Raw genomic sequence first — 23,847 nt, 5'->3', positions numbered from 1 at the left:
TCATGGGGCTATACGGGCAGCCATATCGATTACTGTTCAATGAAAAACGCATCCAAAACCGTATGTGTAATATGATGCAATAACTTTACAGGAGATGGGTTCTCCAGGACTTACAGCAACATGTAATGATAAAGTTTTTCAGTTGATTTTTTTTTTTTTTTTTTGATAAGCAAACTTGTTTTTTTCAGTATATTTGAGGTCCATGTTCCACCTTGCAATATTGCTAAGCGAAAACGAGTTTAGACGAACCAGTGATAGGTGAACAAGCTGGTTCTTGACTATCGGCTTGTCTAAGCAGGCCAATAATTAAGGAACGTGTAAATCGGGTGCAATGCTTTTTATGCATACATGATAATGTAAGTAGATGATGTGTTGTCGATAACATGACATTCTATGCACATAGGATTGCATTATCGTTATGTGTGCATGGCCTGAGTCAGCTCATGTAAAAAAAAAAGCTGTAAGATTTTAGAAAAAAAAAACTACTACAATAAAATACAATACATATATATTTTTTTTAAGTTTTTATTTTTTTCCCCTCTCACAGTGATGTTATTTTTTTCCACTTAAATTTTCTCTTTCTGCTTCATAATCATTCTCCTTCACTTCCTCCTCCTTTCTCTGTCTGCAGCATTTTCGTGAATGAAGAACCATTGCATTGTCCCAATGAAAGCCTATTGACACATTGTTGTAGTGTAGAAAACACCTGTACTTTTCATTTCATCATCAGGGCCCTCGTCCAGTCAGCCATGAAGAGAAGGCCTTGTGAGCAGCTGGCCGGAGATGTTGCACACCCTAATGCCAAATATTTAAAGAAAAGAGGGGAAAAAAGACTGAATGTCATACAACATAAACCCACCATGAATGAAACATTCTTATGCATTAACTCGTTTGCCCTGAACTCGATGTTTGACTTTTTTGTAATCTTTGAATATTTTATTTTCTCCATAACATTTAAAATCCACTTTTTTTTAAAGTCTTAACAACTAGACAGTGGAGAATGCAGGAAAGTTAAAGGATTTGCCAAAGAGTAGAAAAATATTGTCTGTTTATTTTTCCACAGAAACCGCGCCACTGTTGTTTGGAAATGAAGTTTCGCTCCATCCTCTTGCATTAATGTAATAAAGACATGAGTAATATGCTGGCACAATGCATTTTCAGAATGGTAAATCTTTTTTTTTTATTTTTTTTAACAAATATTTAATTTGCTAATGTCAACGCTAAGGCTGTGTGCACACGTTGTGGATTCTGCTGCGGATCGCAGCGTTTTTGGCCTTGCGGATCCACAGCAGATTTTGCTGCGGTGTACAGTACCATTGTATTCAATGGAAATCAGAAAACGCAATGCACATGCTGCGGATTTTTCCGCGGTTTCAAATCCGCAGCATGTCAATTCTTTGTGCGGAATCCGCAGTGGTTTTACACCTGCTCCATTGTACAGGTGTCAAACCGCAAGGGAAAACCGCAGGCTAATCCGCAGGTCTTTTTACCTGAGGATTTTTCCAAATCCGTTCGGAAAAATCCGCAGCACCTTCCACAACGTGTGCACATGGCCTAATTATTTTCAAGCGTCACACTTATTTTGATGCTTTAGTGAACTGTGTGTGGAAAAACACTGAGTGCAAACTAAACTTAAAGTGGTTTACTCTTCTGCAGTGTTCAGGAGCACATCGCTACCCTGCTTCCTGCTTGCTTGTTAGGAGGTAGTGGGAGAGGGGGTCAGTTCAGAAGATTAGCAGTTTGGATTAGTGGCATGGTTGGATTGCTGCAGCATGAGACAAGTTCAGGGCCTCAAATTTCTGTCTCCGTGCAGCTTCAGAAAAAAATTGCACAGATATTGGATGCATTTGCTGTGAACGTTCTTCATAATGGTGCACGCAAATTCTTGAATTCTGCGCAAATTGGAAAAGTGTTCTATATTTTTGTCTTTTTTTGCAACTTTTTAGAGAATTTGATGCTTTAAAATGTGGTATGCAAATCTAACATTTGCGCAAAAAAATTCTGGCTTGCGAAAAAAAATCACTCCAGGAGGCGGTGGGAAGGGATTGGAGGACATTTCTGCAAAAATTTTGCAACTTTTTAGAAAGTTGTAAATAGTGAACCTGTCTCAAATATCTGGATTGCAAAAAGCATATAAACAATGACGAGCAGAGGAAAAAAATAGATGAACATGTAGAAAATAGACATAACTTTAACGAATTTGACAACAAAAACAACCTCCAAACAGGTAAAAAAAAGTTGATGAAAATGCAATAGTGAATTGGGCCCTTTAGTGTTTATTTTATTAAGCAGTCCGCTAATTTATTTTAAAAAACTTAAATATCAAATACAAAGTGATAAATAAGTAAAAATTGTGTATGTATTTTTTGGGGAAAGATTTTCTTTCTCTTTGTGGTAAGACAAATGATCACAGTACAGTATGACATCCAGGATTTATCACTAGACATGCAGCATTCAGGCTTCAATTTGCTTGTTTCAGAGATAAGTGTAGAGAGTCATTTCTTACACAGACGCAGCATGGCATGCCAGCAGTTGGGATTGTCACCCTTATCCATATGCTATCTACGGATAAGGAAAGATGCAATATGCACGCAGGCGCCCACATATTCCCTGTCAATGTCACCATCTGCTTGGAGGACAGTGGGATGCTGCCTTTAGAGATAAAACTGTTTTTGAACTGGTTACTGATTTTTTTTTTTTTTTTTTTTTTTTACCTTTCTTTTCCACCATTCTGCTCCCTCCCCTCATCTTTCTCTCCCTGCCAGCTTGCTCTGCCTGTTTGTCTGATTCTTATCACTGGCTCTCAATGCAGGATTAAACACGCTAATAGGAATGTTAGCATAGAAGGCCTGAAATACCCTGAAAATTTGTTAAAAGTGGCTAATCAAGATGAAGCGTTTAAATTAAGCCCATCGCCTATCTGTTCCTCGTGAGAAATGGAAACATGGTTTACCACTGACCCAAGTGACTCTCGGGGCATAAGAGCTCTGCCGCACATACTTACACTACCATAAGTGCTTTCCAGCACACTTGTCTATCTCAGATAGTGATTCCCTCGCATTCCCCAACGTTCATGTCATCTGGCATGGTGCAACCTTGGCACCGCATTGCCTCTTCATTCCAGCAGAGCCTATTATTTGCCATCTAGTTATGTCATTTAGAGGCAATTATTAGAAGGCTCCCTTTAGAGTCGCCATCTGCTTTCATCTTCATTCTGGTTGTTTCTTATCTTCCAATTTGTTAATTAGTGTAGGTGTCCTCTTCATGATCACTGGGCAAGAAGGCAGTGATCTCAATGGGACAGGCAAAAATTGTAGGAGTGAGTGACTATTAAGCTCAGCTCTCACAGTGGGAGCCTTGATCACTTTATGAGACCCTCAGCACATTCCAGACTTTTGTGTCCCTTCTATCCAGTGTTTGCATTGTCGGGGATAAAGAAGACGCTTACATAGAAAACGGAAAAAGCGCAGCTCCGCCGTGGCATTTTATCCGGGCACTGGTCTCTTAATGTTCGAGCCTAAAGGTAATGAGGTCCTGATGGTATAGTGCACCTGTGCTTTGCATGCTAAATATGTGCTATTGCTTTTCTTCCTAGTATTAAGGTAAAATTAATTCACGTTATTTTAGCATATTGCTTAAAATCGTCACAACTCATTCAAGCATATTCTTTTTCTATAAATTTGTGTTGGAAAATTGTGTTTTCACCTAAATGGGCAATGCCCCCCAAAAATTATGTATTTTTTTTTCTTCCTGCATAAATTATATAATTTGGGCTATTGTTGATAAATCTTTCATTTCTCCTTGGTCAAACTCATTTATATTTCTGTTTTGTTTGCATGTTCCATAATTTAGAAGGAAGAGAGAAAAAAGTATTGCTGATTTTGTGGTGAATTATGTGATTTGCAAAAGGTGATATTTGCAGAAATGCGTTTGCTTGCATTCAGATTTTTTTGTAGCGTGCAGGTGAGATTTGTTAAAATGTCAAAATGTCATCCACTTTGTTGCTATTCTAATATGTTGCAGATTTTTATTTGCTACATATTTGACATCTCTATCCCATGTACATGTCCATCCCATGTCAGCCACACTTCAGAGTCAGGCTATGCACACACAGCATTTTTTTTTAGCGGATTTGCCAATAAATCCGCTATAAAAAAGCTAAAAAATAAGCTTCCCATTCATTTCTATGCATTTTGCAATTTCTGTGCATAATGATGCTTTCTCTACAGCGAAAAAACCGCTTCGCGGTAAAAAAAACGCAGCATGCTCATTAATTTCACGGATTTTTCCGCATTTCTGTCTAGTTCTATGTGTCAGGAACCGCGCGGGAAAAAACGCATAAAAACCGCGTGGAAAACGCGCAGAAAAAAACCCGTGGTTTCTGGGAAGGGAGTCAGGTTTTTAAGCAGAAATTTTCTGCTACGTGTGCACATAGCCTAAGCGAGTAGCCTTGCCTGCTTGTCAGGTATGTCAGCGACCGCGCTGTTACAGTATCTGTTTTTAGATTCCGCTATTTTGTCTCCACAAGGCTCTATAGCTTAGGCTTTGTTACATTGTCACTCAGTTTTCTCCATCCCATAGAGACTTCTGATGATAAGCCGTGTGTTTAGAATTCCTTTGGGAGGGGATGAAATCTGTTTGGAGTTTGTTTCTATGTGATGCCGTATGCACTGACCTCCCTCCTTCTACGTGTGTGACTAAAGGGGGGACCTGGTATCTTCCTGGTCCTTTAATACCATAGCTATTAGATCATTCTAATCCATTTCAGCAAACACTGCTCTGTTTTGTCTGGACGACACTTATTCATCCATAGTAATCGAGAGGCCGCCAAAGATTATTGTGAACCTCTCGTAAATGAAGGAGAATTAATAAGGTGAATTCTAGTTAATGGTTTTTTGAGATTTCATTGAACCTAGTGCCATTAAGAGCGCCTCTATCTTGGCTCGTTGCTATGCTCTACGTCCAGTTATTTACCACGTCTTGGCGTCCTGCTGAGGCAGAGAATAGTCAACAGCTTCCAGCACAGAGCATTCTCTTGTCTTGGCTTTGGGGTAAAGGGTAGCAAAGGCCAGCACTTCCAATGCCCTTGATATGTCTATATTATGGATGAAGCTATAGGATAGAAATCTACTGCGCGCGGTAGGGAGCTTGGATGGGAAGGTTCGGGGGGGGGGGGGTTGCTCTGCCAACGATGTACCTGCTCTGTATATAAATGGGGTGGTTGACAGAGGGGAGGATTGGCAAAACAAAAAACAAAGGAAAAAGGGCACGCCAAGGTCACGAGAACATGCAAAGAACAGAATTTGAAATGAGTTTTTTTTTCATGGGCATGCAGCAGGACTCTTTGAAAAAGAAAAGTTGCAATGTTTTGGGCATGGGGCCGCAACAACATAAATACCATAAAATCGGAAGAATCCTTTGGAACTAGAGAGGAAGGGGCATAAATTGCTTCATCGTGGCTCCTTTGTGCATATTTGCGATATTTTTCTAAAGGGTGACCGAATGGACTGGATCTTCCGCCTAAGTGTCATGGTTAGATGTACTGTGTACGCAGGGTAGTACTCTCCATTACAGCAATCTGTTTCTATGTTGTGAGCAAGTCAGAGGTTAATTGCATGCTAATGGAAACCTGGAGAGATCCGACTTCACAGGGCTGCTCATACTTTCCAGCTCTCCTTTTTTCCTCCTGCCTCTGTGTGCTCCTCTATAACAATACCCCCGCTTAGTTTGCTGATTTTGTCTCTCAGGTGTTTGCCTCTTATCTCCATGAATAATCTTGTTCTCCTTGTACTTGTGATTTGGAATCAGGTAGTTTGCTCCAATCCTGTTCCTTCCCTTTAATCTTTTCTCCTCCCTCATACCTCTGGCTGGGTTGTCCCTCCTTCTGTGCTTACTCTTATTTGCTCTTTTAACCCCCCCCCCCCCACATGTTCCTTCTTCTCTCTCTTACTCTCCCCCTTTCCTTCTCCCTCCTCCCTTCTCCACTGTTTCTCTCCCCCTTTCCTTTTCACTCCTAACAGAATGGAAAGTAGAGCTGTCAGGTTCTGTCACTCCGGACCCTCCCTCATACAGTCACACTTTGCTCTACCAACATAACTGCACAGACACCATGGCTCAGTATTAAACTGGACTGTGCTTGTAACCTGTTCATTGCTGTGTTGTACTGCACCAAGACTTTACTTCTGAAAGCTGGGACTGTAACCACCTGCAGACTTGTCTCATTCGCTTGCTTGTCTGTCCAGTGACATCCTTTACCTAACTTGTATTCAACTTGAAAGTCGATTGACCAAAGAAAAAAAAAGTAGCGACTTCTCTCTAGACGGATTACACACCTGGGTACACCTGCAGTTTACCTCCTGTCAGTCTGACAGCCTGCATGTTGCCTCCAATGATCATGTATGCTCCCCGTAATGCACATTTCGAAATGCTACGAAGTCATATCAGCTGATTGGAGATATCTGCCTCCTATTCTCTTATCAAATCCTTACTCACCAGAACATATCTGAGGTATGTACCACTCTCCTCTAAGCTCCTAAAACACCCTGGTATCCATCAACGTTTCCAAGTGTTATGCATGTTTTTCCTACGACTTTTTATTTCATGTTTTCGCTTTCTTTCTCTTCTGTATATATAGAGAGACTTTTTATCTCATGTTTTTTGTTCTCTTTTGTGTGTATATATGTTCCATATCTTCCAACATTTACCACTGGGACATTTGGTCAGTAAATGATGATATTCTTGGGTCATGATGCATTGGTCTTGTCCCTTGCACTATAGTGTTCATGTCTTATGATTGTTTTCCCAAATTCTTTGCACTATATTGTTTTTTTTTTCAGCTCCTTCTAGTACAGTAGCTTCTTCTCTGTACTTTCCTCTTGCTGTTTCTCCATTCACGCCCTATCCAGTGTTTCATTCCTGTGACTTGTCCTTCTCTCACCTTTTTATAATTGACAAGTTCATCTCTCACTCCTCAAGTCTCCTCCCTGTCTGGTCTTCTTGAGTTTTCCTCATTAACCTCATCCCTCCATCCTCTTAAGTTCTCACTTTCTTTCTTTCTTACTTTTTTCTTCCCTTCCCCTTTTCTTTTCTTTTTGTTCCCCCTTGTTGTCCCTGCCTTCCAGCACGTTCTCTCTTTCTTTCTCCCTCCCATCTACCTCTTTTGTAAGTTGGAGAGAGATGGGAAAACACAGAGCTGCTCCATATCTAGTGCCTGGTACGAGGTGTCCCAGGTTTGAGAGGTGGTGGTTTGCTTTTGAGAGAAGCCAAACTATCGGATCGCCATTCTTTCCTTTTCTAAACCCTGAAATAATATTTCTGCCAAAAATAGAGTAATTACGCTCTTAACCCTTTCCCCACCTCCCCCAGTCATGCGAGGACTGATTAAAAAAATAAGAAAAAAAACTCTTATTGTCTCCTTCTTAATGTGCCGTTTCCTAGAATCCTTTCATGCACAAAATAATGAGAAGCAGAGACATTAACTTCAGATTAAATGCCTAATAGGTTTATCGGAGCTAAATGGCTTCTATAATGGATCACGCAGAGTGGCGTTTCTCAGCAGGTATCCTTGCCTGGTACAGTAGTCATCAACCGTGATAATGCTGTAATGTGTTTTGTTACTTTTTAATCAGAGCAGAGTGTATACACAATGATGTTGAATTTACCTTTAAGCTATGACAGAAATGTAACTTTTTTTGCATGTCAGTCTCCAAAATACACTATGCCTGATCTGTCTGGCTCTAAACCATAGTTCGTGTCTCAATCAAGGCTATTTAAATGCATGCAATCCCATACACTAAGTCACATCTAAAAATGTTATTTTCTGTGAGTAAAAATAAGTTATTTCCTGTAAGAAATCTAACGTTTCTCCCTTGTGTAGCCTACTGAAGGACACCCTGTTATAAAGGACTTCCTTTTTACCGCAGTATATTCTCACGCTCCTTCCCTTACACACAAATCCCTTGAAAGCCCTGGGCCGAAGGTACAATTGTTTTGGACAAAGTGCATTTGCATTCTAATTTGACCCAGAAATGCTTTGCCCTGGCACCACATCCTGATCATTGTTAGTTATAGAATAATGTCATGGTTTCCATTTTCGGAACCTTTTTTGTACTCAGACCACACAAGAAATATGTTTGTTTTTTTTATTTTTCTGCAGGTCACATTTTTAGAATAAACCTTTAATCTGTGGCCTGTTTTAATTATAGTGACGTAAAAATATGCACAACGATATAAAAAAAAACCCATGAAGTTATAGATAAATGGCCATAACAAGTCTTCATACAGCAAAGCACTAAAATGTTTAAGAATCTGGAATGTCTCATTGCGATTTTTGTTTTGTTCTATTGTTTTGTACCTTGAATTTGGATAACTAAAATTTATCTGATTTAAAAAAAAAAAAAAAAAAAAAAAAAAATCTGGAATGTGAATCTTGTAAGTTAAGATCAGATCGATAGATCATGCCTGGAGCAAAAATGTAAAAAGTTAATTGCTTACTTATGGGTTATTACTTCCGAAAAGCTACATTACGGCTATGTAATTTTAAAGTGTCACATAATTACTATATGGAAGTCTACTCCAGTCGATGCCATGTGGGTACTTGTTTGGTAGGTTCTTGATTATTGAAAAATGTTAGTCACAAGAGAATTGCTTTCCCTGAGCAAAATATCAGCAGGGTCAAACATTGATTGAGAATTATGTCAAGGACCTTAGGACCTTGCAAATAAATATCCTTGTTTCTCAGATTCTTAAGGCCCTTTTGCCTTTTACATCAAAGTAAATACTAGAATTAGTCTAGCCTGATGAAGAGACCTGAGTAGTCTCGAAAGCTTGCAATGTGTTACCATCTTTTCAGTTAGCCATTAAAAGGTATCAACTACTGAGGACTCTCAATCCTGAATATTTTTCTATCTACTGGCTAACACGGTACAAAGATATACATCTTTCCTGTATTAGAATCAGGCCTGAATTTTGAACTTAAGCTGGCTAGACACACATAAAAGTAGATTGTGTGTGGGGGACCTTATGACTGTACCCTCGAAGGCAGATGTTGGAGGGAAAAAAAAGGATTGGGCATGACCGACACACTCTTTGTAAAAACAATAAACTGCTTCCATAGGAATCTTTGGGAGAAAAAATGGCACACTTGGTCAAGGTGAGTGTGCATGTTTTTTTCTTTTTTTGCAGTCAATGGAAATGGCTATAGGGATTATATCTTAATAGGTAAGTTCTTACAGACGCCATGCCATGTATGATAGTACCGTCTTCTGGAGCACATTAGTGCTTCCGATATTAGTCTAACACCCATTTCTGCTCCCTCAGGATATGGAACATTACAGCGGGCATGTATATACGTAAGTCTACGTTATCTGCCGTCATTAGGTGATCATGTTTTAATGAGCCCTGGGAACAAAACAAATGAACAGATTTCCTCTTCATTGTCTGCTTTTGCCCACGATTCTGGGATGCTTATTTTTATCAGCTTGACTAATATCCACATCACTTTTCCTTTTTCGCTAGAAGGAAGGAAAACTTCCCGGTACGACCCACGACAGATTAGATAAGAGCATTTTCAGTAAATACAGATTTGTTCTCTATTAGAGCAATAAAATCTCATATCCTGCTATGAGTTGTCCGGTCAGCTTGATTTACGCCCTTTTTTTATTTGTCCTGAAAGGTGATCTAAAGTAGGACAGTGAATAGATATGCGCACGTATAGTGATGTTACTGTGGGAATACCAGTGTGTAAAGTTTGTGTTGTCACTCTGTCTCCTTGCATCTAGGGTAGTGGCAATATGCTGGTGTCTGCGCTGCCGTCTCTACTCCTGCTGCTTCTCAGCTTTTCTGTGAGGACATGGACCTCCAGACCAGCACGTGTCTACCTGTCATACAAAGGTAAGATGAACTCATGATTCACATTCACAGGATTTACGAAAAAATGTGTTGGCAGTCAACACTTTCCTTCCCTATACAGGATCTGCTGTGTCAATTTATGCAGTACAATCATCCATCCAATATCACAAGGACTTTCCTTAATATCTTTATTTTGGATGAGATCTGAATTTCCTAGGCAGAATATTTTGATGTAATTCACCATAGTGGCAGATTTTTTCCAAAATCAAGTTTACGGTCATTGTGACCAATGCCATAAGTTGACGCTGAATTTTTACAGATACTGATTAGACCGGTTAATTTTACTATTTTTGCAGAAGGCAAAGAAAAGTCTGTAGGGGCCCGAGTGTGAGGATGATTTGTATAGCTGTGCTTTTTCTGTACCAATGATTTGCGTAAGATATATGTATATATATATATATACACTCACTGGCCACTTTATTAGGTACACCATGCTAGTAAGGGGTTGGACCCCCTTTTGCCTTCAGAACTGCCTCAATTCTTCGTGGCAGAGATTCAACAAGGTGCTGGAAGCATTCCTCAAGAGATTTTGGACCATATTGACATGATGGCATCACACAGTTGGCGCAGATTTGTCGGCTGCACATCCCTGATGCGAATCTCCCGTTCCACCACATCCCAAAGATGCTCTATTGGATTGAGATCTGGTGACTGAGGAGGCCATTTGAGTACAGTAAACTCATTGTCATGTTCAAGAAACCAATCTGAGATGATTCGAGCTTTATGACATGGCGCATTATCCTGCTGAAAGTAGCCATCAGATGTTGGGTACATTGTGGTCATAAAGGGATGGACATGGTCAGCAACAATACTCAGGTAGGCTGTGGCGTTGCAACGATGCTCAATTGGTACCAAGGGGCCCAAAGAGTGCCCAGAAAAAATTCCCCACATCATGACACCACCACCACCAGCCTGAACCGTTGATACAAGGCAGGATGGATCAATGCTTTCATGTTGTTTACGCCAAATTCTGACCCTACCATCCGAATGTCGCAGCAGAAATCGAGACTCATCAGACCAGGCAACGTTTTTCCAATCTTCTACTGTCCAATTTCGATGAGCTTGTGCAAATTGTAGCCTCAGTTTCCTGTTCTTAGCTGAGAGGAGTGGTACCCAGTGTGGTCTTCTGCTGCTGTAGCCCATCTGCCTCAAAGTTCGACGCACTGTGCGTTCAGAGATGCTCTTCTGCCTACCTTGGTTGTAACGGGTGGCAATTTGAGTCACTGTTGCCTTTCTATCAGCTCAAACCAGTCTGCCCATTCTCCTCTGACCTCTGGCATCAACATGGCATTTCCGGCCACAGAACTGCCGCTCACTGGATTTTTTTTCTTTTTCGGACCATTCTCTGTAAACCCTAGAGATGGTTGTGCGTGAAAATCCCAGTAGATCAGCAGTTTCTGAAATACTCAGACCAGCCCTTCTGGCACCAACAATCATGCCACGTTCAAAGGCACTCAAATCACCTTTCTTCCCCATACTGATGCTCGGTTTGAACTGCAGGAGATTGTCTTGACCATGTCTACATGCCTAAATGCACTGAGTTGCCGCCATGTGATTGGCTGATTAGAAATTAAGTCTTAACACACAGTTGGACAGGTGTACCTAATAAAGTGGCCAGTGAGTGTATATATATATATATATATATATATATATTGTGGTGCAGTGACCACTGTGTCCACTAGGGGCGCTGTCTGGGTGTCCCAGGACAGCCGTATAAGCGTTTACATTATCCTAATAGGTGTAGGATACTGAATGATCATAATGATCAGCAGATGTACTGCTGACGTTCCGTTACAATGTGTCAGGGAAGCCTGTATGTGGCTGTGTGCAATAGGACCTTTGGTGAGGTCATAGCCATGTGATCACCTGTGGGTGTGGTTATGGACCATATAAGGTACCTGAGGTCTGGTCACATGTGAATGCAGGGACCCGATTGTCCAGAGAGGAAGGTCCCGCTGACATAGGGCTTCCTGCCTGACAGCACATGTGGACGCTGTGTGTAATGGCGATGTGTGCCTGTTAGTTCCCTGGAGGGAATGAACGTGCAGCATGGTGAAACAGCACGAGGCAACCCTGACGTGGGTGAGATAACTTGGTGGCTAGAAAGCCTGCGCATTTAACAGTGCACATCTTGTGTGATGCAAGGATAACAGCTGAACTCTGTAATGGACGCAATGCTGGCTATATGCTGTTTTCTGTTGCTGTGACGGTTTATGAAGCTGAAATAAACCACATGGATTATACTGCTTTATGAAAACCCGTGCCGGATGTGACTTATTCGCTGCCAAGCGAGTGTCCCCTAACCCTGAAGGACAGTGCTACCTCGCAATATATATAAAGCTGAGTGTATGTGTGTGCATGTATGTATATCAAGCCACGCCCACTCCACATAGCTCCACCCACTGGCGACTGGAGAGCGGGGTTGCAGAGGGAATGTGCGGGACGCGGGTGGAGAGTGGAGCTGTGAGGGAAAGAACGGGACACGGATGGAGAGCGGAGCTGCAGAGGGATAGAGCGGGACGGCGCTTGAAGAGCGGGGCTGTGAAGGGAAGAGAGCGGGGCTGTAGAGGGATAGAATGGGACTGCACATGCAGAGCAGAGCTGCAGAGGGAGAGAGTGGGGCTGCAGAAGAAGAGAGCATGATGGTGGGTCGAGAGCGGGGCTGTTAAGGGAGAGAGCGGGACCCACAGTTAGTCACTATGCCCGGGCAATGACGGGCTCTTCAGCTAGTATTTTATATAGAATTAATCTACATTTAAAAGTTTTAAAAACTTTGTGGATTACTTATATTGTACTGAATCTATATTGTGCTCTAAAGCTATGTTCAGAATTCTGCAGGCTTCAGAGCTGAAATCTCCTAGTATTCCTTACTGGCCCAGTATTTGCACAGTACTTTGACCTGAACTCAACAGCTTCACCAAGTAGATATGAGGCTGTAGAGAAAAAAAAAAAAATCATTATTTAGTAGCTGCTGCTCTAGAACAGCTTCATCATTGATCCATGACTTTGATTTTTTACTGGGCTGCAATGGTGACTTCACTTTTTTCCATGCATGACTGCTGCAGCCAGTCAATGGCCTGATTGGCTGCAGCAGTCACCTGTTGTAAACGAAACGTCACCACTGCAGCTCTTTACACAAAGACCATACAGGAACAGTGGAGAGATGTAACGGCTCTAACAGGAAAGTAATGCTTATTTTGTACTATTAAAGCCTTACTTGGCTTAGTCTGATTCTAGACGCAACCTCTTTGATGCTTTGCTTGTACAGTTGAGATCTATATGAGATGAGTATGTTTATATCATACAGATATGTTTATAGAAATCCTTTGCAGGCACTTTAACCAGTCCTATCGTATAATGGTCTCTTCAGACTTAGGCTGTGTTCACACACAGTGTTTTTTTCGCGGTTTTTCCCACGGATTTGCCAAAAAATCCGCGGGAAAAACGCGAAAAAGAAGCTTCCCATTCATTTCTATGCATTTTGCACTTTTTGTGCACATTGATGTGTTTTTTACCGCGAAAAAAACGCATTGCGGGAAAAAACGCAGCATGCTCATTAATTTCGCGTTTTTTTCCGCGTTTCTGGCTTTTTCCATGTGTCTAGAAATCGCGCGGAAAAAAACGTGCAAAAATCACGGTGAAAACGTGCAGAAAAAAACGCGCAGATTCTGGGAAGGGAGTACTGTTTTTCAGCAGAAAATTTCTGCTACGTGTGCACTTAGCCTTGTTCTGCCTCTTGCTATTCATCAGCAGACAATTCATTGTGGCATGCAGCAGTGGCGTCATGTGTGAATGGGACCCAGACTGTCATAAATTTGTCTGTAGTCTGCCAGTCGATAACAGGGAAGCCAAAGGGGTGGGAGGAATTGGAATTTCCCATGTGAACGCTGTCATTTTTTTACCTTTCTGCAGCAGCAAATGCAACAATAATAATATTATATAAGAGATTTGTTATTGAGGCCACCACTTACTGTTGTTTAACTTGCAGTATTTCGTTGAAAGCATATAAATATAACTTTAGACTTTACCTGTATAATATGACCGGCACCTGCCTGCTGGGAAAAGGGTACACGTTCAGTCTAGTAGTAAAGGTATTATTTTACAGACTGACACCTGCACCGTACACCATTTCTTTGCTGACCTCTCTGTGTCATGAGCCCCTTGGGCAGTGCTGTGACCATCATTTCAGAATCTCTCTTATTGCCTGTGATAAAATGTGTCCTGTGTGTGAGTGACCTTTCGGTAGGGTCGTCAAAGGGGAAGAGATTACCTTGTGTTTTTGTGTGTATTTGACCTCTAACCCTTAAAGGTCGCAGAAGGGTGAAGAATTGTCTTATGTTTCCTCTTGGTGCGATGGTGGTGGGGGTAATGTTGGCACTCTTTGCTATTGACATTATTAAGGGTTGGTGAACAATGACGGGCTGTTTAACACCTATCCTTCCATAAACAAACTTGTGCAATAAAAAACACACCCTCATTGTCACCATTTTGTACAGTGTTTTTGGCTGTAACGCGGGAGACTAATGCTCGGGCCATGCCATCTTTACTGCTCTTGGCAACCAGTTATACACACACTCATGTTACAAGCTACAGCAAATTCTCTGATATGGTAAATTAGTATGAAAAGAATATGAGAATGGTTGGTCTTTATAAATAAATTAGCAGGATGTGAACCAGCGGGTACAAGACTCATGTCGATCTGCACCAGTTGTGCGTTTAACGTGTCTTCAACGTTGGTTACCCGAAGAACAAAGAGGAAGGGGCAGTTGTCAGGATTTTGATGTACTTTGTTCTTGACAAGCGCATCCCAAAAATACCACGGTTACCTCACCGCAGCCGCGGGGGCCTATTAATAGGGAGCACTGAGCCCCGCTATCTGTGTGTGACAGCTGGGTCTTTATCCCTCGAGTCACCGGGTGTGAAGCTGTGTGCTGCATCTCCACAGCAGGCAGTGCCCGGGGACACCCCTCTGTGTGTCTGAGTATAAATCCTGAAACATCCTAAGTGTCAGGGCAGATCTATCTATGAGCAGGATGAGCTCACAGCCAGTGCATGCTTACTGGAAAGGAGGCATGTATGTTGAACCAGTCGGGTTTATGAGAAATTTAAGCAGACTATGCCAGCTCTAGTTGACAGCAGATACATCTCTGCAATCCGCCCCCACATTGTCATAAATCTCAGACCTTTCACTTGTAGTCTGCAGCTATTCATCCTATTTAACTTATATTGAGGTTGTTATTTTAGTAGTCAGGTTTACATTGATTTATCTGTCCGGTCAACATTCCTCCCCACTCTCCACGTGACTCTAAAGTGACTTGTTACACACAAATATTCAGGATTGAGAGTCCTCAGTAGTTGATACCTTTTAATGGATAACTGAAAAGATGGTAATACATTGCAAGCTTTCGAGACTACTCAGGTCTCTTCATCAGGCTAGACTAATACAAAATCTGAAGTCACATATTTATGCACAATACAGCCTAGAAAAAATGCAATAGATAAGACAAGTGACGTGAAGCAGAACTATCAATATGGGAGAGGGAGAAACATAAATATAAACATTGGACCAGTTCATAGATAAGGAGTCTGGATGTTTTATGGTCCTCTGATTGGGGTCTAGTTCTGTGTTGCCCCGCAAGGTTTTAAAAGGAAATTCCTTAATTGATGTAAAAAGACATAAATCCATGCGACACATTCATTCCAGCACTGAGCGTGTCAAAGTTCGTCATAAATTTGTACTCCCAAACTCGTCTCTCTCTCTGAGATGTGAAGTTACCTTTCAATACCAGTAATTTCATATCCATGCTGCTGTGATCAGGGATACAGAAATGTTTTGCCACAGGTAGATCCATTCTTTTTTCTCTTATTGTGTGACGATGAGCATTCATCCTTGTTCTAAGCTTTTGCCCTGTCTCCCCCACATTACACACATTGATTTAAATTCCCTTGTCATTCTTTAGTACAGTCGGTCTTGGGGAGCAGGAAAACTCTCATTCCTTAATTTACGCAGAGTTTATGTTAATTGGTTGTGTAAAGTGTAGTCGCTGGAAACAGTCTGTGACATTCCCTAGTATTATGCTAATAATTGAATCATTACAAAAGGCGCAGATGATGGGATTATAACCACGGCTGTAGAGAAACCAAATTCTTGCACTCAGCATGTGATAAAGATGTAGCTTATGTGTTGTGCGCATGGTGCACTTAGGTTAGTTTCACATTAGCGTTTGATCCGCATAGATCCACATACGTCACGCGTACATATATTTAACATGGTGTACGTAGGGACATGCGGGTACGCACGCGTCATTTTGCGGTGTCCGGCAAACGCAACATGTTGCATTTTTTGACACATCAAAAATCCATCAAATATACGCATGCGGATGAGTGCGTAAAATAAAATGCATTACTGTCTATGGGAACGCATTGGTACACAAGAACATGCGTATGCATGTGTTTGATACGCATGCGTTATTCCAAATACATATAGAAATCCCACTTGTCTTATCCACTGCATTTTTTCTGTGTTGTACTGTGCATAAATATGTGACTCTTCAGATTTTGTATTAGTCTAGCCTGAAGAAGAGACCTGAGTAGTCTCGAAAGCTTGCAGTGTGTTACCATCTTTTCAGTTAGCCATTAAAAGGTATCAACCACTGAGGACTCTCAATTCTGAATATTTTTCTATCTACTAGCTAACACGGTACAAAGATATACATCTTTCCGGTATAGAAATCCCATGAGACACGCCCATTTTTGTCTGGGATTTGTCTGGCGTTTTGCATGCGGATGATACGCTGCGGACTCAAACGCTAATGTGAACTTAACCTTCTAAAGGCTGTTTATAAAAAAAATATATATATATAACAAGATTTCCAATTACATTTCATTATGGATTAGCAAGGTGATTTCCAGCCTAAAAAGATGCATCTTTAGGGCATTGTGATAAAACACTCCGGGATCGCCTTTGCTGGGGTCAAAGGTCACGTGCGTTCAGCATAAAACTCAGGCGCAGAGCTGGGATTCGGGTATAACTGACTCTGGGTCAGGTTTATTAATGGTGAAAGCAATGCATAAAAGAAATAAAACATAAAACAAATCCTTGCCTGTCCGGCACTAACTAAACAAAGTACAACCTAACTACCAACTGGCGGGCTTCTCCCGTCCAGCCAAACCACAGTTGCAGTGGGCACTGCTTTCACTCACGTGTGTGTCTCTCACACAGACAGGCTCTCTGTGTTCCCAGGCTGAGACACTCACACAACCTCCTGGCATCCTTTTATATCCACCTCCCATTATCCATTAGTAAGCAGGTGCGATACTGACCAGACTAGGCCACATAGGAAAGGAATCTGGGCGAGATATACCTGCCCTCATCCACTATTCCCACATGATTCTCACATATCCCCCCCCCTCTGCTCAGACCACTCCGGTCGAGCAATGACACCCGCCAAACAGTGCACTCGGGACAGGGCATCTGCGTTTCCCATCTGTACTCCTGGGCGGTGCTCCACCGTAAAAGTGTAGGCCTGCAGGGCAAGGAACCACCGGGTCACCCGGCTATTCCGTTCCTTGTTTAAGTGCATCCACTTGAGAGGGGCATGGTCAGTGATCAGCCTGAACTTTCGGCCCACCAGGTAATATTTGAGGGCCTCTAGAGCCCACTTAATGGCGAGGCACTCTTTTTCTACGACTGCATACCTTTGCTCGTGTTTATTCAGCTTCCTGCTGAGATAGAGGACTGGGTGTTCCACTCCGTCCCTCACTTGTGAGAGTACGGCCCCGATACCGGTATCAGAGGCATCCGTTTGTACCACAAACTCGCTGCGGAAGTCCGGAGTCACCAGTACGGGCTGAGAGCAAAGTGCCCGTTTTAGGCTATGGAAGGCTTCTTCAGCCGCTAAACTCCATTTAATCATGACAGAGTCTTTCCCTTTTGTAAGATCCGTCAGGGGGGTAGCGATGGCTGCAAAATTGGGTATGAACCGGCGATAATAGCCGGCGATCCCCAGGAAGGCTTGCACCTGCTTCTTGTTGACAGGTTGTGGCCAGTCCTGAACCGCCTGAATCTTATCAACCTGGGGTTTAACAACACCCCTCCCAATTACATACCCCAAATACCGGGCTTCTTCTAGCCCGATGTGACATTTCTTGGGGTTCGCGGTTTAGACCTGCCTCCCACAGGTCGTCAATCACAGCTTGTACTTTTTGGAGATGAGTCTCCCAGTCCAAGCTGTAAATGACAATGTCGTCCAAATAGGCCGAAGCGTACTGCCTATGTGGCCTCAGGACTCGATCCATCAGTCTCTGGAAGGTCGCCGGTGCTCCGTGCAGTCCAAACGGCATATACACATACTGAAATAAACCTTCCGGCGTAGCAAATGCCGTCTTTTCTCTGGCAGCCTCCGCCAGAGGGATCTGCCAATACCCCTTTGTTATGTCTAGGGTCGTAATATACCGGGCTTTTCCTAACCGATCTATCAACTCGTCGACCCGGGGCATGGGGTAGGCATCAAATTTTGAGACCGCATTCAGTTTCCTGAAGTCATTGCAGAACCGGATGGTGCCGTCCGGTTTAGGAATTAGCACAATCGGGCTGGACCAAGCACTGTGCGATTCCTCAATGACTCCTAACTCTAACATTGCCTTCACTTCTCGGGAAATGGCTTCACGGCGCGCTTCCGGGATTCGGTAGGGCTTTACGTGAACTGTGACACCAGGTTCCGTTAAGATGTCATGTTTCATTAGCATAGTCTGCCCGGGTTTTTCTGAGAAAAACTTTTGGTTGTGAAGTAGAAACTGCCTGACCTCAGTCTTTTGCCGCTCCGAGAGAGTCTCTGCAACCCGTACCTCCGGTACGGTATGCGAGCAGACAGGACGGGCCAGCTCCGCTGACAAGGCAGACCGATCCTTCCAGGGCTTTATCAGATTTACATGATAAATCTGTTCAGGTTTCCGATTACCTGCCTGGTACACTTTGTAGTTTACTTCACCAACTCTTTCCTTGATCTCAAAGGGGCCCTGCCACTTTGCCAGGAACTTACTGTCCACTGTGGGGACCAGGATCAACACCCTATCTCCGGGTGCAAACGTACGGATCTTGGCGCCCCTATCATAGATTCTTTTTTGGGCTCCTTGAGCCTGCATCATGTGTTCTTTGACGATAGGCATAACAGCCGCAATACGGCCCTGCATATGTGTGACGTGATCTATCACTGTTTTAAATGGAGTGACCTGACCCTCCCAGGTTTCTTTTGCAACGTCTAACAGTCCGCGAGGACGTCGGGCGTACAATAACTCGAAAGGCGAGAATCCCGTGGAAGACTGGGGTACTTCCCTGATGGCAAAAAGCAAATACGGAAGTAAATAGTCCCAGTTCTTCCCATCCTTGTCTATCACCTTTCTCAGCAACTGCTTCAGAGTTTTATTGAACCGTTCGACCAACCCGTCTGTTTGAGGGTGATACACGGATGTGCGTAACGGTTCGATTTGTAACAATCGGCAGAGCTCCTTCATTACCCTGGACATAAAGGGGGTCCCCTGGTCGGTGAGTATCTGTTTTGGTATACCGACCCGACTAAACACATGCACCAGTTCCTTGGCAATCGTCTTGGTGGCCGTGTTACGCAAAGGGATGGCCTCCGGGTAACGAGTGGCATAATCCAAGATGACCAGGATATGTTGGTGTCCACGTGCAGACCGTGGAAGGGGCCCAACTAAATCCATCCCAATCCTCTCAAACGGGACTTCAATAATAGGTAGGGGTACCAAAGGGCTACAGAACCGGGGCTTAGGTGCAGAGGCTTGGCAGTCAGGACAAGACTCGCAATATACACGAATATCATGATGCATGCCTGGCCAAACAAAACAGTGTAATATCCTTTCGGTGGTTTTCTGGACTCCCAGGTGACCTCCCATCACATGTCCGTGGGCCAGGTCCAGCACCTGCCGCCGGTAGGGTTTTGGCACGACTAATAGTTGCACTGTATCTTCCCCCTTTTTCTCTATCTGATAGAGTAAATCGTTCTCCAGAACCATGTAAGGATATGCCAGCCTAAAGCCAGGTTCTACGGGTACCCCATTTATCACTTTTACATTTGTACTAGCCTGAGAAAGGGTAGGATCCTTTATTTGCTCGCTTTGGAAGTCATCTTTCTGAACTTCTAAATCCGGCAAACGGGGAGGTGGACGGCTGTCAGCCTCCTCCTCTTCCCCGGTCTCCTCATTATCACCCGCCATGACTGAAAACGGGAACTGCAGGTCATCTCCCGCAGACTCTTCCCCCGAGTCTTTCGGGGAGACCTCTTCCAGGGGTTCTGGACCCACACGCGCCCTGGGAGAAGAATCATGTACCCGATTACCCGAGGGCATCAACTGATTCTCACACAATTGCCAGAAGTGGGGAAAATCCCGGCCCAGGATAACATCACTCAATAACGCCGGGACGAGTCCCACTTTATGTTGCACAGACCCATAGGAAGTAGTAATGCATATGACCGTGGTGAGGTACGAACAGGTGTCTCCATGCACACACGTTACAGAAAATTTGTCTGATGGTCTAGTCGGGGCTGACACCAGACTGGCCTTCACCAGAGTCACCACACTTCCCGAGTCTAACAATGCCACCACATTTTTGCCGTCAACAGTTAAATCACACAAGTGTTTTTCCACATCCTTTTGACCGGCATTCACACTCACTACCCGTGCAACCATAGACATGCGGTTTTTAGAGTCTGTGACGTCGCACTGCATGGGTTCAGTAGTGACCGGACAGTTCGCAGCAATATGTCCCATCTCTTGGCAGCGGAAACACCTAACGGGCCCCTTGCTTAGACCATAGTTCGTTACTCTCGGCCTCGCAGTGCGGGCAGTCCCGTTTTCCTCCCCCACTGTCTTAGGGATTTTTCCATCTCCCCTACTCCCTGGAACAGTCTTACCGGTTCCACGTGGAGATGATGAAGAACGAGGTGGGGTAACGTCGTCTCGGAGTCCTTCCGCCACGGAGTAACGTTCAACCAGATCCACCAGTTGATCTGCCGTCGTAGGATTTCCATGGCTTACCCACTTCCTCAGGGCTGGCGGTAGAGCTCTCAGGTACTTGTCCATGACGACTCTCTGGATTATCTCTGGCGCTGTCAGCACCTCGGGTTGTAGCCACTTCTTCGTCACGTGGATCAGGTCGAACATCTGTGACCGCGGTGGTTTATCCGGCTGATAAGTCCATTGATGCACTCTCTGTGCACGGACAGCGGTCGTCACTCCCAGCCGGGCCAAGATCTCGGCTTTCAATTTGTCAAAGTCCTGCGCGGCTTCAGGCTCTAAGTCATAATAAGCCTTTTGGGCCTCACCGGAAAGAAACGGGGCAATCAGGCCGGCCCATCGTGCCTTCGGCCATTTTTCTCGCACCGCCGTCCGTTCAAACGTGGTCAGGTATGCCTCGACGTCATCTTCGGTCATCATCTTCTGCCAGTACCGACTCACGTGAATCACTCTCGACTCGGCTTCCAGGTTAAGCTCAAGTAAGCTTGCCAAGCGCTGCGCCACCTGCTGGAGAAGCGAACGATCGGTAACTGTCATGTCCACCAACTCCTTCAGCTGGGCCATCATCACCCGATTAGCTTCTTGCTGGACGGCGGTGGACTGTACCAGCGCTTTCACCACGTCCTCCATGCTCATGCTTGCAACGTGATGCCCGCGTTCTCCACCACAATGTGATAAAACACTCCGGGATCGCCTTTGCTGGGGTCAAAGGTCACGTGCGTTCAGCATAAAACTCAGGCGCAGAGCTGGGATTCGGGTATAACTGACTCTGGGTCAGGTTAATTAATGGTGAAAGCAATGCATAAAAGAAATAAAACATAAAACAAATCCTTGCCTGTCCGGCACTAACTAAACAAAGTACAACCTAACTACCAACTGGCGGGCTTCTCCCGTCCAGCCAAACCACAGTTGCAGTGGGCACTGCTTTCACTCACGTGTGTGTCTCTCACACAGACAGGCTCTCTGTGTTCCCAGGCTGAGACACTCACACAACCACCTGGCATCCTTTTATATACACCTCCCATTATCCATTAGTAAGCAGGTGCGATACTGACCAGACTAGGCCACATAGGAAAGGAATCTGGGCGAGATATACCTGCCCTCATCCACTATTCCCACAGCATGCTTAAAATTGTGGACGCTGGGAATTAAAAATGGATTGTCTAGGAGTGTATTCCGGTGACATGGTACAGCATGAGCGAAGTCCTGAAGACTGGAGCTGGAGGCGCAGATTATGGAGCATGTTATTTATAGATTATTATCAACACAGGTAAGGTGGTATGCTGATTTGAGGAGGATATGGAGCATGATGTAGCACTGTGGAGAGGATAGATAAAGATGGAAATTGAGATGAAGAGGAGATGTAGGGTGGTGCAGCACTGTGGAGAGGACGGGTAGGTCGTAGAAGGTGATGAGTGAGGCGATGGGAAGTGCAGCACTGTGGAGAAGATGGGTAGGGTGGTAGACAGAGGTTAGGGAGGAGATGGAGGGAGGTGCAGCACTGGAGAGGACGGATATTGTGGTAGACGGAGATGAGGGTGGTGCAGCACTGTGAACAGCATAGTTAGGGTGGTAGATGGAGATTAGGGAGGAGATGGAGGGCAGTGCAGCACTGTGAACAGCATAGTTAGGGTGGTAGATGGAGATTAGGGAGGAGATGGAGGGCAGTGCAGCACTGTGAAGAAGGTGGATATGATGGTAGACTGAGATGAGATGGAGGGTGGTGCAGCACTGTGGAGAGGACAGATACAGTATGTTGGTAGATGGCGATCAGGGAGGAAATGAAGGGTGGTGCAGCACTGTGGAGAGCAAGGGTAGGGTGGTAGACGAAGGTTAGGAAGAAGATAGAGGGCAGTGCAGCACTGTGGAGAGGAGGGAGTAGATGGAGGCTGGTGCAGCACTATAGAGAGGACAGATATGAGGTTAGTGCAGCACTGTGGAGAGCACGGTTAGGGTGGTAGATGGAGATGAGGGAGGAGAATAGAGGGTAGTGCAGCACTGTGCAGAGGATGGGTATGATGGTAAATGGAGATGAGGGAGGAGATGTAGGGTGGTGCAGCACTATGGAGAGGATGGATATGTTGGTAGACAGAGATGAGGGAGGGTTTTTTGGGTAGATGTGCAACACATAAAAGTTGGCTGAAATGGCCAATTGTGCTGATTCCAGCAGACGATTATTTAGAAACAATAGGTGAACAATCAGTAGATTTTTGTCAAAATTGTGATATGCTGAATTCAGCCACTACAATTCACTGTTATTTTATGCCAGTGATAAGATGATGGCTTGAGCACTGTCTGTTTTTGTCTGCCAGCAGTGGAATTTTTGTGGCATTTACACTTTGCTATAGCACTTGCATCACACTGTAAGAAAGGGGTCTTCTGTATTCATGAGCTGAGGGTATTGGTCAATCAGCTAATAAATACCAAGGACGCCTAAGTCTGTGTATATCATTCAGAGGACTCCAGAAGGGCACCATAAAGGTGGTGAACTTTATTCCAGTTAATAGAGGGGCAGTCATGGTTTCCAACTCCTGTGAACCACCTGGCAAAACGCAGTTTCAGCCAGTGAAAGCTACGACCAGCCAGCAATATTCGCTTCCGCATGAGGAAATTGCATGCTGAGCGGTCAACTAAGGTGAGAGCTACTTTACATTAAGCAGCTATTTGCTTTATCTCATATTGGGGGGTCCTGCATAGGGAGAATTCATTCTTGATGGGACAATCCCATTTTAAAGGTCCATGTTTTATTTTATGAGCAATAAGATTCCCATCACTTCCGAGGTTAGACCTTAGAAAGAGACCTGTTCAGTCTGTTCATCCAATAAAGCCTTGTTAGCGCACGCATGAATATATTTGCATCTGTCTCAATGTCATCTATGCATTTATTTTCCTTGATTTTTG

General features: G+C 43.9%; 1 protein-coding gene across 4 annotated transcripts in view; it reads left to right on the top strand.

Annotated features, from left to right (window-relative positions):
* Positions 1–1,074: 1,074 nt before the first annotated feature.
* The window catches only part of LOC141101686 (semaphorin-3F-like), a 147,638-nt gene continuing 124,865 nt past the window's right edge, over positions 1,075–23,847 (top strand). Inside the window, exons 1-3 of one of the 4 annotated variants that reach the window (XM_073590959.1) lie at positions 1,075–1,165; positions 3,415–3,523; positions 9,780–9,891. In XM_073590959.1, coding sequence (XP_073447060.1) covers positions 9,792–9,891 — 100 coding nt within the window. In that variant the 5' untranslated portion in view covers positions 1,075–1,165; positions 3,415–3,523; positions 9,780–9,791. Of the gene's footprint in view, positions 1,166–3,397; positions 3,524–5,904; positions 6,508–9,779; positions 9,892–23,847 lie in introns of those variants that run through there. The other 3 variants (XM_073590960.1, XM_073590958.1, XM_073590963.1) reach the window with 3 other exon arrangements.

The sequence above is a fragment of the Dendrobates tinctorius genome, unplaced genomic scaffold (genome assembly GCF_039654945.1).
Source record: "Dendrobates tinctorius isolate UK_male_01 unplaced genomic scaffold, ASM3965494v1 ptg000120l, whole genome shotgun sequence".
NCBI lineage: Eukaryota > Metazoa > Chordata > Amphibia > Anura > Dendrobatidae > Dendrobates > Dendrobates tinctorius.
The sequence above is the reverse complement of the archived record's forward strand: the minus strand, read 5'-3'. Positions and strand labels throughout refer to the sequence as shown.